Source organism: Lepisma saccharinum, chromosome 30, assembly GCF_977018435.1.
Source record: "Lepisma saccharinum chromosome 30, izLepSacc3.1, whole genome shotgun sequence".
Lineage (NCBI taxonomy): Eukaryota > Metazoa > Arthropoda > Insecta > Zygentoma > Lepismatidae > Lepisma > Lepisma saccharinum.
The window spans coordinates 14,634,129-14,651,008 of NC_139258.1; the positions used below are offsets into that span (position 1 = coordinate 14,634,129).

At 40.5% G+C, this 16,880-nt stretch overlaps 1 protein-coding gene across 1 annotated transcript in view; it reads left to right on the forward strand.

The window, feature by feature from the left end:
• LOC145981760 (dynein regulatory complex protein 1) overlaps positions 1-16,880 on the forward strand; it is a 54,761-nt gene that overhangs the window by 11,819 nt on the left and 26,062 nt on the right. The window contains exons 8-11 of the mRNA XM_083115173.1: positions 1,985-2,201; positions 3,053-3,188; positions 8,639-8,871; positions 15,010-15,110. Of these exons, the coding sequence (XP_082971299.1) occupies positions 1,985-2,201; positions 3,053-3,188; positions 8,639-8,871; positions 15,010-15,110 (687 nt within the window). The remainder of the gene's footprint in view (positions 1-1,984; positions 2,202-3,052; positions 3,189-8,638; positions 8,872-15,009; positions 15,111-16,880) is intronic.

Here is a 16,880-nt window from a genome sequence, read left to right on the forward strand (position 1 = left end):
AGATGAACAGTGACATGCCATAAAATTTTGTTGGCATTTAGGGAAAAGTGCTGCGAAAACATATGCAATTTTTCAACCGGCATATGCCGATCAAGACAGACTGAGTAGAGGCACAGTATTACCAAGGAGTCGTTGAGACTCTGCGCCAGCACGTAGCAAAAAAGAGGCCGCATTTGAAGAACTCCTTCATATTGCACCGCGATAACGCACGCCCGCATACCGCGCCGGCTTTTCAGGATTACGCGATGAAGAGAAAAATAGAAATTTTCCTGCAATCAGCATACAGCCCAGACCTTGCACCCTGCGACTTTTGGCTATTTCCACTTTTAAAGGCAGCTTGACATGGTCGTCATTTCATGACTAACAAAGAAGTGAACACCGCAGCGCAAGTTTTCTTCAGTTCGCTACCTGACGACGAATTTTCAAAGACATTCACAAAGTGGCAGGAGCGTATGGACCCTTGCTTAGCTGTCAACGGTGCCTATTTTGAAAAAGAATAAAAATTTTGTGGTTTGTAATTTTTTTGTTTCATTTTAATGATTCTTGGAGGGGTCCATGTACATGCTTGCCTTTTAACTGCTACGCAGTCATGACTTTTTGACCTATTGCACTCATTTTGGTCTCAATCGGCAGCTAATGAACCAAATTTTCACCCTAGTACATTTGATAGACAATGGAGTTCGCTGTTTTCCTATACAGGAATTAGACTCACCTTCTCTGCGACAGCCTTTGTATAATCAATCATTTCTCAAAACTGGCCTAACTTTAACCTTAATGTCTTATTACCTTATTACATGCCATCTTCTAGTAGAAACAGGAACTAAATCCGGACATAGGACGTTCACATTCCACCTGGCAGCTTGTAGCCTGGGAGATCCCAGATAGCAAGAAGGAACACAGATTTCCCACAAGCCATTTCAGTAACCAAGCACATTAAGTGGCTGACTTTCAGAAATGCCACTGAAGTTCTGGTTTTGAATCCCACCCTGGGCATGTGGGTTATTTGCGAGTGTCCATTCAACAGTTTCATTTAATCAGCATTCATCCTCATCATTGCAATTAGCCAAAAGAGGCAGAAAAGCTACAGTAAATAACAAAAATACAAACAAGATTTGCTGCAAAATTTCTCAAGCTCAACGAAAGAGGTATAAGCCACCTTCATCCCGAACTTAAACTCAGTAGGTCTTATAAATTAACATGCCTGAAGAAAAGCTACATGGAATTTGTTTTTGATATACAGGGTGTTCCAAAATTATCTTCACAATTCTTCCCTCAATAAAACCTAGGTAAAATATGATTGTCAAGTTTTGTTTTTCTTCCTGTGCATGTGATTGCAACTTGTAAAGTTTTATGTGCTTTAATTGTACACAAAAGTACTTGGTGTTTGTAAATTTCTTGATGAAACTTTTCCTGATTGAACTGGATGGTTCAATTCTTTGGCCTCCACATTCACCAGACCTTATCCCCTTAGATTTTTTTGTTACATATTTTGTCGCTTTTCTGCCACTTTTGCCTAACCGTGATGATGAGGATGAATGATGATTAAATAAAATTGATGAAAGGACTCTCACAAAAGACCCATTAAACCTCTGTTAGGTATATTGCACAAAATTTAGGGATTTGGTTCAGGTGAAGCACAGTTACCATCACTACAGTTCCCGAGAACAGGCTGAGAGAATGTGGTGGGAATTAAGTACATCTTGACGTTATTCATGCAACCGAAGCAGCTAATGTGCAGCTCTATTAGCCCACAACAAACTTGAGAACTTGTTGTTCAATATGCAAAAAGAGATCTTTGTTGTGTTATTCTGTTTTGTTTATTGCGGGCAAAGTTATCAAGTTAATTTTGGAACACCCTGTATTTTACATTTGCTATCAACTTAACCCAATTTAATTGATAAATTGGAATAAAGAAAATATTGAGGATAATGTGTGTGTATTATCAAATATTAACAGTAAGAGAAAATCTTTGTGTGCATTACAGGATGCAGGACCAATACACAGCCCTGAAGAACAAAATAGCAGAAACTGAAAAGAAAACAGCAGATGAAATAAAACGGCTCACAGATGAGGTCATGGATTACCATCGCAATATCCTAGAATCTCAGCGTTCGTCCGACCTGATCGCTTTTAAGAATGAGAAGAGGTTCCGAGACTTGTGGAGGTTGAATAGGGAAGATGCAATGGATTTGCTGAAACAGGTAAAAAATTGTACTGTTTGTGTTGTGTTAGTGAATTTATTGAGTGTGTATGTGTCTCTCTCTCTCTATTTGAGCTGTGATTGTCAAGTTAGGGCAGCTGACTGCCATCCAGGAGACCTAGTTTCATTACTGACTTGGGTGATATCAGCTGGGGAATTTTTCCAACAATGCACCTGCATAAAACTACTCTGGGGCCCACCCAGCCTCTTATCAATATGCACCTCAGGGGTGCCAGGAGGATGGTGCTGGATGCGGTGGTGGGACAGAAGGCGGGTGCCACAGTTCACATTCAAACGAGTGCACGAAAGAGCGAAGTTGGCAACAGTGATCGGCAGCTGCCCCAGCGAGAAAGACCTAGGGGAAATTGTTCCTCCTCACCTTAATTATATATTAGTTTAGTACCTCACAACTGACCCTTTTAGGGCCATCGCAGCCAGCGAGTGTTGTAGTTAAAGGGTGAGTTACAACCCTAATGGTTAGATCCCAAGTTCTACAGGGTATAACATTACAATTCCTTTAAATAATTTAAAAGCTTGTTTTAATAGTCAATAGTACGTACTACATTTCTTAATGCAGTCCAACTTTTAGAACCTAAGACCTAATTAGTTGACTAGATAGCACATATAAACATATATTTACAATTGGTTAAAATGTCAAATATATAGATTTAAATCCACATTGAGTTGAAGTTTTTCGACTGAACATAAGTCTTGGGGCTTTTTTCTCTTAATGTTTTTGGCAATAAATATCATGCTTTGTATATTTCTTCCTGTTATGTATGTGCAGAATTGCTTAACATTGTACTGTATGTTTTTCTAAAATGCTAACCAGGTTGGACTATTTGTTTTCAGATATTAGAAATAGATAGAGTTATTCATGAACAGCAACTTGGCCTGGACTGGAAAGAACCTGATCTCACTGTTTTGGAGAAACGCGACTGGTGTAGTCGTTCAGCCATGGATTTAGTAGCAGAAATCTTCAATGAAGGTATTCAAAGATTAAATATATTTCTTCATACTTTTATTGGGTAACAGTTCGTTATATCAGAGACACATTAAAATTGGATATTTTGTGTTTCGCATGGTTCGTACTTACCAATTGTGTATTGCGGAACATAGTTTAAGGTGCCATTATCCTTTTTACACGAAAACAAACACAATTTTTCACATAGAGATTAGTTTTTGTTATTCCTTTTTTCGCTTCCCTAACACACAATATGGCGGGCAGAGGTTGACTAGCATTGTAGGTATGCAGTGTTTCCAACCTTCTTCACCGAAAAATACCTACTATCGTGTTCGTCACGTGTGCAAATTGTACATTATGCACGGGTAGCTGACGGATAGCCCCACGAACCATTTCCGATAAGGTTAGGTTTGGTTAGGTTAGGCAAGCATAGTTTAAAAAAAAGGGGGTTGGAAACACTGACAGGGGGTTACGTCATCAAATGTATGCAGCATCCGGTTCACGTAGCGAAAACAATGGCACTTGTGCGCCAGTGAGATATTTCTCTTGAAAAATACATGATTTCCTGATCAAATGGATTCCACGATGAAAGAAAATACCTCAACGAACGTTGGAAACCTTGGAGAAACTAATTTCTGTAAGTAGTTTCTTCTGTAAAAATGAAGAAATGTGCCTCCGATATAACGAACTGTTACCCTTTTATTGTTCTCTGCTCAATGAGTAGGTTTTTCACTGAATCCTTTAATTTCTTATCTTACACTTTTGGCTTCATAGCAGCATGGCGTTCACTTAATTGTGTGCCACCTATTGCTTAATTTGTTCTTTCTGGGAATCTTTCCTCATTAACCCCCAACCCTGAAACACCAGGATGTTGTCACATTTGATTTTTGAACTTTCAAAGCATACGGTGACTCCAGTAATGTTCGGAGATACATGCTTTGAGTAATACATGGCCCTCTTGAGGTATTCATATTAGGAATTACTAACATTTAATTTGAATCTGGTTAGATTTTGGGATTTGGAGGGGGTGTCAATTTCTTGTCAAAAAGAATCATAGCTTTTAAATTAGATTTTTTCCCTCGGAAAGTATCAGCAGCAAATGCTACGAGAATGGAGCACATATCAGGCAATATACAAATATATACAGATGGGGGACAAAATAATACGAACACCTGTGAAAAAGTATGCCACATTTCACACCGGCTGTACAGCAACACCACCTGGCACTGAAGTCTGCCACCTAGTGGCTGTGAAGGGGAAGGTATTTGTTTGCCAACATCAGTCATTGGTGGTGCATTCGTCTATCATACGCTCTCAAGAGACACTGCAATGTCAGACCTGACAGAGTTCCAAAGAGGCATGATTGTTGGAGCACGTTCAGCTGGAGTCACGGTGACTGAAACCTCAAAGCTTGTTGGGTGTGCAAGGAGCACAGTATCAGCCGTTATGACAGCGTACACAACACAAGGTAAGAAGGCGTCTTCAAAGCACAACAGTGGACGAAAGACAAAGCTTGCTGCTCGGGATAGGAGGGTGTTCAAGCACATAGTGGCCCAAAAGCACAAGCAATCGTTATCCGAGATAACATCTGAAATGAACAGGCATCTCCAGGACCCCATTTCAACCAAAACTGTCAAAAGGGAACTCCATGCTGCAAACATTCATGGCCGAGTGGCAATTCGTAAGCTATTGGTGACATCACGTAATGCTGTCAAGCGACGCCAATGGTGCAGAGCTCACAGAAGTTGGTCCCCACAGCAGTGGCAACAAGTCATCCGGTCTGATGAATCAACATTCACGTTATTTCAGACCAAGGGGCGCGTTTATGTGTGGAGAACGCCTCGAGATGCATTTCATCCTGACTGCCTCTTGCTGACTGTGAAGCATGGAGGTGGGTCCATTATGGTATGGGGCGCGATATCTTGGCATGGTGTGGGACCACTTGTTTTTCTGCATGGGAAGATCAATGCCAGTCAATCGCAGCATTCTGGGGGATCATCTCCATCCTTTTGTCCAGACTTTATTTCCTGGGGACCGACCGCTTTTTCAAGACGACAACGCTCCTATCCACACTGCTGGGTCTGTCCAAACATGGTTTGAAGAACATGACGATGAAGTAGGACATCTTGAATGGCCCCCACAGTCTCCTGACCTGAACATTATAGAACATTTGTGGGGATATTTGAGTCCAAACTTCGTGCTCGAAGTCCGCCTCCAGCCACACTTTCGGAATTGGAAACTGCTCTGGAGGAAGAATGGCTCCATATTCCCTTAAACATTGTGCATGACCTCTATGCGTCCATCCCACGTCGCATACAAAGTGTACTTCAGTCACAGGGTGGTCCAACCCCCTATTAATAAAGATTTTCTCTACATTCACAGGTGTTCGTATTATTTTGTCCCCCATCTGTATATATATATAAGATTTTATAAATTTATAAAATGGTTTTTTTTTCAATCGTAGGCTTGTGCCCTAATTTGTACTAGAATATATGAGCTATAATTTATAACTAGCATTCATAGTTACTGAGATATAAATTTTTATTTAAAACCTTGTGTAATTTTAAACTTCCTGCTGAAACACGCCAAGTGTTTAAGGGTTAATTAAAGCATAACTTGTGCCTTGTGGAAATATGTTTATAAATACATAAGTAATGTAAGTGATTTCATTTCTTAGCCAGTCCTGACTAATTTCTTATTCTGGATCTTCTCCAGTATTGTTTTTTGTCAAGTAATCCTTGACATGTTTCTTACTTTGTCAGTCCATTTTCCATGCTATATTATATATATACACAGGGTGTCATTTTAATGGCGCCCACGGAGCACAGATTCATATAGAGGACATCAAAAGAAACAACTTTTCTCAGTAACATTTTTCTCGTTGGTGTGTCGATTCGATGCTACAGCCGTTCAAAAAATACCCTTTTGCCGCCTGGATGCTGGCAACCCAACACAACATTTGATCGTATCTGTGACGTTATTTCCTGTGGCGAATCAGCGCATGGCAGGGTTGCAAGGAATAGTGTGAAAATTGACAAACTACCAACCACATGATTAGGTGTAAAACGAATCGAGAAACGCCTCCAGTAGACCGAATATCATAGTCTACCAGCCAGAAGATCAGCAGTCATCTCAGGAGAAGGGGGAAGTGAACCAACTGTATGAGAAATGGTAAAAACGTATTCAATATGAAGTGTCAATATCAGATTTTGTCTCAGCCTACACGTAAAATATCAACAACAATACATTGTATTCCACTTACAGCTTACATGTGGCTGTTTACGCCCAGCTACATGTCCAGTATTTCCAAATCTCGTTGCAAGGTTGATATCTACAGGTTTGTGTCCAGATGCCTTGTGGTACTTTTGAGCTGATAACGGAAGTATCCGAGGTTCACATTGTTACATGACGGCTAAAACACGTACAACCACAGTAACAATTTAATTATGAATCAGTGGCGAATATACTGCCCTGTTCACAGTTGCAAACTATTACATGTGTATCCAGTGCATAGATAAACACAGTCGTCGGATATTACTATTACTTATATCCCTGTATTTTCAACCATTTTTGCCACTTGCCTCATAGTGCCCTGAATATACATTATATTATGTGTTGCTTACCTTTGGAATTTTGAGTTCTTTCATTTCTATTTTGTCATCTGTTCAGTGTGTCACAGACAACTAGTATCAGAAGGACGAAGTGGATAGTCTAAATTGTAGATGCCAACTTGGTGACTAGATATGCAAATATTTGACATGTAAGCTGAGACAAAATTCGATATGACCACTTCCACTTGAATTATATTTTCTTCCTACCATTTTTCGTATCATTTGTTTACTTCCTATTAAGTTAAAGAACGTGTTTTATCGTTTTCGTTTATGGTACATAAACCATGGCTGATTGTGGCTATGTCGTTTTTCACAGAATATGAGTATTCCTGGTAACCCTGGAACGCGTCGCTTCACGACGGGATATGACGTCACAAATGCAATTAAATGTTGTGTGTGGTTGCCAGCATTCAGGCGGCAAAACTGACTTTTTTGAACGACTGTAGCGCCAAAATGACGCACCAATGAGAAAAATGTTACTGAGAAATGTTGTTTGTTTTGTTGTCCTCTATACGTTTCCGTGGTCCGTGGGTGCCATTAAAATGACACCCTGTATATTGTTTTTGGCATGATCACTTTTCCTTGTTTCTGTACCATACAATACTACGCTCCACACCTCTGTCCAGAAATAAATTGAACTGAATAGCACATAGTGCATCAATACTCGCTACTCTGCTTCTGGTGGTGCATTGTGAGAATCTTTAGAAGTATTATTCAGTTTGTGGCATCATTGAATAGTACTTTGTTTTTTAGTATTCAAACATTCGAGTAAGGTAGTGCGTGCAATTATTTTCTGACATAAAATACAATAAAGATTCCTAAAAAAGCAACACTCTGTATTCGAGAAACCCCATCCTTCCTACTCTCCTGATTTGGCACTTGTGGACGTCTTTCTCTGAGGAAGAAATTCACCCCAATATGTCATTCCCAGATGGTAGAAGATTAGAGAAATTTTGGTATGGATCTGCCGGCTGCTCCACAAAACACGTGCTGTGGGCTTGGTGGCCAAGCATGTAAAGTGGTCAACTTGCCACTAAAGGTCTGCTTCATCAATTTCTTCTAATCATTACATGTTCTTGTCATTGCAATTAGTTAGAAGTGTCAGCTTACAAGCTTCCAATTAATAACCCGAGCTTAGATTTCTGATTGCCGTTCACACTTTACAAAAAATTGATTGAATCAAAAGTATAATAACAAATATATTGTAATTATTTTGGTAGAACTATCTCATCTTCTACATTATTCTACAATTATGTACAAATACTACATTCAATATAGTATGTAATTATAACCAATTACAACTAATTTGTACTTGTATGGTGAAATTCAAATGAAAGATACTGATTGTTTAAGTTCATTATTTGCGATTATGTAATTGATTACTTGTACTATTTATCTATGTATGTTTGTATGTATCTAAATTGCATTTGTTCTGTTTTTTTTTGTGTGTGTATGTGTTTATAAACGTATCTTTTGTAAGAATGCTTATCTGCCTTCTGTAATTGGAGGATTTACCTCTGTTGAGGCAGTAATTGAATAAATAAAATAGATAAATAACTTTGCGGACAAAAAAAAATAACATAAAACACAAGTACACAAACTGCATACCAAAATGTATTCCAACTCTGGAAAAACACATTATGCATGGTGTATTAACAGTAGAAGCAACTACTTGGGAGGGGATAAATCTGATAATGCTGTACAAGGAGCAAATGAAATAGTTTAGAAAAAGTTTGGTTTCTTTTTGGACAAGCCTCGTATTAAACAGTTTGCCCACTGCTGCTATTCTCGCTATGAGTTCCAGATTGCAGCTCATATCGCCACTTACGATACATCACATGTGCTGTTTTCTTTTTCTTGTAGGTGCTATAACCCTGAACCCTCTTGAGGAGATAGTCCCAGAGCAGGGTTGCCAACCAACCTTGCAAGCATCTCATCAAGGTGAAGATGCTGCCACTGAAAGAAGGCTTCTTCGTCAAATCCTGCAGGCTGTGTCTGACCACACTGGCTTTCTAGTTGAAGATTTGGTTCATACTTTTTTGAAGTCTGGAAGGCAACGCCAGGGAACTATGATTAAGTTAGACCATGTGTTCTCTGTAAGTGTGAAGTGAGAACATGTTGGGGTTACTAATCTGCAATTTTTTATACGAGGCCCATCCAGAAAGTAAGTTCCGATGGACTGTAAAATGAAAGACGTACATCAGACGACAATGATTTTATTACTGTGGAGTTAGTGATGCATAACCTACTTTTCAACATATGCACCATCCTTGTTGAGGCATTTGTCGTAACGCAGCACCAGCTTTTGTATACCTGTGTCAAAGAATTCTGCCTTCAAGGACTGGAACCAGGATGTCACACCCGTCTACAACTCAGCTGCACTGTCGAAACGTTGTCTGGCCAGAAATCATTTCAGGTGGAGGAACAGGTGGAAGTTGTTGGGTGCGAAGTCAGGACTGTAGGGGGGTGGTCAAAGATATCCCAACCATATTGCTGCAGAGTAGCCTGCGTGAGCCTTGCTGTATGGGGGCATGCGTTATCATGCAATAACATTATTCCTGCGCTCAGCATTCCACGTCTCTTGTTCTGGATCGCCCTCCGGAGTTGCCGCAAATTGTCCCAATACCGTTCAGCAGTGATGATGTGCCCCTGGGGTAAGAACTGGATGAGGAGGACACTGTGTCGGTCCCAGAAGACAATGCACAACACTTTTCGGGCTGACAATGTTTGTTGGAATTTGATCTTGACGGGCGAATCGCTATGTCGCCGGTGCATGGACTGTTGATTGGTTTCTGGCGTCACGAGGGACACCCATGTTTCATCCCCGGTGACGATGCGATCGAGGAACTGGTCACCTTCCTGGTGGTAACGCAGCAGGAAGGTCAAAGCAGACGCTAGGTGCTTCTTCTTGTGCTCCACTGTCAGTTGTTTGGGAACCCATCGTGCACACAACTTGCGAAACTGCAGTCGCTAGGTGACGATCTCATGCAGCAGGGAACAGCAGATCTGCGGAAACTGACATGAGAGTTTGGACATTGCAAACTGCCTGTTCTGCAGCATTGCTTGCTGCACACTTTCCACCAATTCAGGCATCACCATTAACGGTCGGCTACTATGGTGTTCGTCGTGCACATTGGTGCGGCCTGCTGAGAATTTTCTGCTCCATCTTCTGACCATTCCTTCACTCATGACATTCGGTCCATACACTTCACACAACTGCCGGTGGATCTCTTGTGCCGGCAGCTTTTTAGCGTGGAAAAACCTGATTCCCTCGCACTCGGCGGGAGACTGTATGCGTGCAGCCATGTTTACCATACCACAGTTCTCTCACCACTGACTCCACACAACTGCGCTCGTTCCAGGTTATGGCTACATGTTCCTCATCCACTTCTGCGCAAGCGTGTTCCGCTTTGACCACTCGTGCCATCTTGGCGCACTTTCGGAACTTACTTTCTGGATGCACCTTGTATATACAGAGTGTCTGGAGTGGAATGCCCTAATTTGGAATTTTTATAATGAACATATGAGCTCATTTTGTTTCATATGCCAGATGGTAGATCGGTAGAATAACTATGAAAATTTGAAATAGTTAAAGACTGAAAGGTGACTTCTTTTTATTCATTACAGTCGGTGAAATAATTTGAAGTAAAAATTTGTCTTTAAATCTCAAGTTAGCAACCAATGCTGTGGGGTATGTCAGCGACATGGTGTATTCAACCAAAGTAACAACTATGGAACACCTTCGTGTAAGGATTACAGTTGCCCCACACCACACATGCTACAGGCAATCTGGGGGGGGGGGGATCAAGTAGTGGCTGGACATCCTCTGTGCGATTCGTGGGACACATGTAGAAATGTACTAATTACTACTTTGGTCACAGAAACTTTATGACTATGTATAATTCATTTGGGCACATCAAATATATGTGGAGTTACAGACAGTTGTCATTTCAGTTCAGACACCCTGTATATTGAGTTACAGTTGTTACAAGCAAGTAAACGCAATTTTGATGTAATGTTTCTTGAGACTATGCATTCTCTTCATTAAACATTTATTTGTAATTAAATCAATGTTACAGGTATAACAATTGGAGAACTGTTATACAGAGAATCTTGTAAATAATGTTTTGATATTTAAGCTAGCATTTCATTTCTGGAGCATAACAACTGCATTAACAGTGAAATAAGGAATAATTTTTATCTCGTATAAAAGTCCAAAGTTATCAATTGAGAATCGATAGTAAAATCACCGGACCCTGTGGCTGGGTTAGCACATCGTGCTGCAATGCGAAGGGTCCCGCTCGGACTGAGTAGTAAAATAGTAACTATCATCAAACAATCCAAAAATATTTGCTCTTCTACAAAGTTTCTTGATTCTTTTTGGATGGAGGTAAAGGCCTGCACAAGACCTGGAGCAGACCCGTTCGCGAGACATCGCTCCTGAAATGCCATGCAACCTGCGCAACACCCTCGCTTGAGCAGCTTGTATGCCCACCTGCACAGATCGTTCCTGGCAGGCATTGTAGACCCGCCGGGTACCCGCAGTCTTACGATACCTAGTAGGTCTCAGTTCATTCTTTCCATCAACTGCAGACCCCTCCCTCTGCATGACGTAGTTGCTTCGAGTAGAAACTGCATCTGGCCCACACCGTTCTGCAGTGTTGCCAACTGCAATAGATTTTCACTACTTAAATAAGGAATTCGAAGCTTCGTAAGCCACATCACCAATGAAATGAGATTTACGAATGTTGCTACCCCCCCCCCCACACACACACATTGAAATAGGTTTTCCGTGGCACAGGATCCATAAGTATATGTCGTAAACAACCAATATACGTATATATAGTGATATAGGACAGGACTGAAACATGTCACGTTCGACGCTGAGGTCGCGAGTCGAACAACACACTGTTCTACTGCGAACACCAGGGCCGTAGCCAGCCAGGGCCATTGCCGTTACCCTTGTTTGGGGGGTAGGGCCAAGTACTTGGATAAACGTGCCAACAAGAACAATCACAATAATAGTAATAAAGTAGCATGAAAGGCATTATAATCCTCATAAATCACGCAAAAAGGGGGTAGAAGTCGGTTCTCACGCGCATTTGTGTTGAAACAGAGGATTAGAAATATTTTTTTTCAACACGTCAATTTCACATTAGCTAATAATGGAAAACAAGCACACAAACTGTTTTTGAAAGAAAGCAAGTGCATGATAAATGCATTCCGAATGTACAGACATATGGCATGTAAAATTTCCATCTACAATATTTTCTTTTCACATGGAGCGACGTATTACATAATCAATTCATCCAACTCGTAACAAACCAACATTAATAGCAAATAATATCACGGGCCGCCATAGCATTCTCTGTTTTAAAACTTTTCTCACTTAGATCGTTCGGCGCTCAGGGCCGACTCCCGCTACCCCTTTGCTACGGCATTGAACTTGATGAGACTGGATAATATTTTATAATATATTTCTACTTTCATAAAATTTGAAATCAAGGGGTTGCAATTACCCCTCCATTCCCCCTCTGCAGGTGCCCTTGGCCGTCTGGAAGGAAAATGCAAGAAAAATATGAAAATTAATTCCATCTTGAGTACCCTTTAGCCCTGCTACTCTTAAATTCTGCTAGTCTGTTTTTTCTTGTACTTTAATGTTTGACCCCACCCTGACCCTTCCGCTAGACTTAATTTCCGTCCAAGGTTGTGAGCAATGCACCCTACCCCCTCTGGTTGCGCCACTGCGTGCCTGGTTAAGGCACCATGCAATGAAAAGCAATTAGTTTTCAGTGAGGAGATTTTTATTTGCTCGATCATTCATTTAAATAAATGAAGCTGTAATACTGCGTGCATTTCCTGGCAATAAGATAAAAACTGCTTACGCTGAACTGAAATCGCTAAGTATATAAATTCTCCTTGGAGGAGAGAGCTCCTCCTAGGACCTCGTAGGATTTACGAGCTACGTAAGTAGGCAACACTGGCTGAAGCTGTCCACGTGGTGATGAAACACCTGGAGCGACACGCTGCCGGAGGGCTGTTTCCTTCCAGCAGGTTTTGCAGGCGCCCGGGTCTTGTTGAATGCCCAGTTACCTTGTAAGCGCAGAGCGCCTGGAAGACGAAGAACCCGGGTAAAGACGCAAGTCGACTCGTTGCCGTGGGCAGGCGAGCAGGTATACCTGTCCTCGCGGCAAGCGGGCAGTGGGTAGGTAAAATGCAGATTATGCTGGCCTCTGGATGGAGTAAATTTCAGAGGTTTCACATGTGAAAAAGATGGATATATGATTGATGTGTAAGTGAAGGAGAATAAGCTATGTAGTTTCCAGGAAAGCTAATCAGAATTCGTGTTTGAATTTATGGTAAATTTGCATTGTTTATGCAGCTCATGCTAGGCACGTGGAAAGTACTGTCTCTCTTACACAAAGCAGCTGACATAAAGAGAAAGGGTCATTGGCTAATTTACTATTGACATTCTCCCTCCCCGAATTAAAGTTTCGACACCAATGCCAAACAGACGACTCATCAATAACATGGTCTCCATAAACCTCCTTTAATTGATGGTGAATATCTCAAGGTCACACATTCCTGGCATTGAGAAATGCGATCACAGCCTAACTTCACAAGTAGCGGTGTTTTGAAGTCTTTTGAACATTGTAAACACTCACAGAAACAATAACTACAATGACAGCGCTACAAAACTTCGCACACATGGAGCAGACAGTCAACTGAAGTCGTTTGACCTTGAGCGGTGGCTATTCGCGTCACTAGCGTTCCACACGGCACGAATGGGTACTACTTTCTGGATGGCCCTCGTACTAATGCTATCTCCTTTAATCAAAGGGTCCCAAGTTCATTTTCTGCTGGAGGTATATTGTACAGTAATTGCACTTTTAAGGTCCAGTCCTGATTAGTTTATATGACTACAAAGTTTTAACCTTTCCAGCGATTTATCATCCATGTTTGGAGATGATGAGAGTGTTTTTAACTCATGTTTTTTAGCTTTGTGAGAAGAGCAGCCCTTTTTCATTCTCTCTGAGGAAGTTTTTTTTTTGTGTCCTGTGCAGGGCCCTTTACATCCTGCACTTTTAACCTTTCTCAGGGGGTTACACCCCCTTCTTAACTCTCAGGTAAAGATTTTAGATAAGGGGATTTTCCCCTGTGTACACTGAAGGGTGCAAAATGGCCATACCTGTTGATGCACCAAAAAAAAAATAATTCATTCATGTAGCCACTGATTCAACCCTGAATTTCGTGTTTAAGAGTTAATTTCGCTTTTTGCAGTTCATTTCGCATTATTTCGTGACAAAACATGGTCACAAAATGCATCTCACACCTTTCAAAAACATGAAAAATTAACACTACAATGTGTTTTTTCAAATTTCGTTTTTTCGTCAAAAACGAAATATGCATGCCCCTATTCATTCATGTAGTCATTGGTTCAATCTCTTGCTACCACAGACCCATAGCTAGAACTGAGCTCCAGGGGGGCTCAAGGGTTATGAGGGGTCTTTGTTAACCAACTCCATTTTTTTAAAAATTGAACAGTATTAAATGAAGGTAAATTATGTGGGGGGGGGGGGCATTGTTAAACAAAATTTATAAATATCATACAAATACTACATTCTCCTACATCTTTTAAAACATCTCTTGAAGTGTTAATTGACATACTGAAATCTTCCCTTACACATTCCATAATACTTTACATGATACAGATATTTATATCACACAAAAATGCACAATATTCAATCACACTGCCTACAGTACATTCCACCCCTGCCCGAAGCAATGAAACACCCCTTTGTTCCCAAAACTTGGGAGCCGTTAACCTTTGATGCAGATGAGAAGGGAATTTGCATGATGACATCAAAGTCAGATTTCTGTCTAAACGGGAGGTTGCAACAGGGACAGAGAAGGTACAGATAAATAAGCTCCCCTGTGAAAGAACTTACAAAGTCTAGATAATCAGTGCCAAGGGGGGCTGATGTTCCCTCTGGCCCCTGACTGGTGACGGGCCTGTTCTAGCATTAAAAAAGTATTAAAAATCTTTCTCTGGGTTGTGTATGATGATAATAACATTCGATTAGATGTAATTACTGGCAACGCTCCTATTCTCACACACACATATTCATGTAAACTGAATATGGATCCATAGTTTTGTAGAAATAATATTTTCTCCACATATGTAAAACCTTTATCTTACTTTATATGAAATCTTTTACTGTATATATGAACAGGCTCTTGGGCTTCAGTCACGGAGACATATGATGCTGCTGAAGAAGTACTTTATGCCCTACGCACAGTGCCCTACCTGCTCTGCTAAAACTTCGTACAAAGGGTAAGCAGACCTGTGATGCACTTAATGAATATATGTTCTCTCACTGTTTTATCATCGCAAATCTTTTTAAAGGTTAAATGTACATTAATACACATAGGTTAGCTCACCTACAAAATCCTCAATCTCACCACTGACGTTCCTGGGTTTGAATCTTAGCTACAGCATGAGTGGTGTTTGTGAGCACCCCTTCGTCAATTTCATCTAATCATCAGTGGCGGCTGGAAAGAAATCAATTTGGTCATGCTCACCAATTATCAGAACGCAGTCCTCAGAATGCTTGAATTTCGTAGTCGCGTTGAGACAGACACACAAATTATATTATATTCGAACGTTATAACTAGTGCTCGGAAGTTGAGGAAAATCCTTTTTTTTCCTAGTGTCCGAAGACGAGGCGCAACATAATATATGTTCATTTTGGGTCATTGTAGGCCAGAAAAAGGTGGATTTTATTGGTCCTTTTTTAGCCTTTTTTTTTTTTTAGGTCTTAACGGCTTTTTTTTTGCAACTTCACCTTCTTTCGACTACGTTTTTACTGCCCATTCTCAATTCGAATCATCATCAGTTCATCACCTCTTAAACATCCTTTCTGTTGTAAAGAAATAAAAAAAAAGAAAGGAAGAAATACATCTGAACCATCCCTGAAACAAGAGAAAAACATTTTTGGACTGAAAGAAGATTCATTTCATTCATATAGTTTTTTTCGTACTGTGTGTTTACCACCAGAATTTTATATATTTTTTATTTATTAAATATGTAATTAAAACTGAAGTTATTAATTAATTTGGATCGCATTTATAGGTCCTCAACTTCCGAGCCCTAGTCACAACAAACTACTACTTGGACCTCGGGATAGGAACTGCAGCTGACCAAAATCACTTGCACACATGCCCTTTTCAAACCACTGTGGTGACGCATGTGTCAGCGTAGATGCTGTCGAAGTCTCGACCAATCAGAGAAAAGTACTGCCGAAAGAGAATGGCATGATTTCCCACGTAACGTGAAGCGATAGGAGCTTCTGCAGCAGACAACGTTCCCATTGCAAAAGTTCTGCTTCTAACAAGCATGACTGTGCCGTGCGCCTGAGAAAAACTAAGAATTCGAAGGAAAAATAAGGCAAAAAAGGATGTCACAGTATGGATTTTATATTTTCATGTTAATAAGCACAAATACGTTTTATTTCGCTGAAAAAAAAAGCGTCAGAGGCGCTACTGCTATTCATCAATCATCTTCATTGTTGCAATTAGCCAGAAGTGGCAGAAAAGCAACGCAAAATAACAAAATTGCCCCTACAAATGCTGACAGTGATCCTAGTGTTTTTAGTTTGGTCCTCTGTGTACAGGGGTGCCAGCTTGTCAAAATTATTGGGCGACTCTGGTCACTGAAATAAATTAATGAATAACTCACTATCTCCCTTTTTAAAGTTTTGGCCTCAGTGTTCAGAATCTCGTAAAAGCTAGGGGTGTGCGGGATTTCGAAAAGTCGGGACCAGGATCGGGGAAAAAAATTTCTCGTCGCGATCCCAACTTATCAGGATCCCGAGCAGTCGGGAAATACTGAATGCTCATTTTAAAATGTCGTTATTCTCGATGTTTTCTGCATTGTCAATTTCTGGAACTTATCGTAAATTGTTAGTATTTAATCCAGAAATCACTTAAAGTGAAAATGACGTGTAGAATTCGAGATTTTCAGAACTTCGTCAACCATAATAGCAAAATATTCCCGACTTTTAATATCTGCTACCACGGAGCGCAAAACAGATCTCCCTAATAT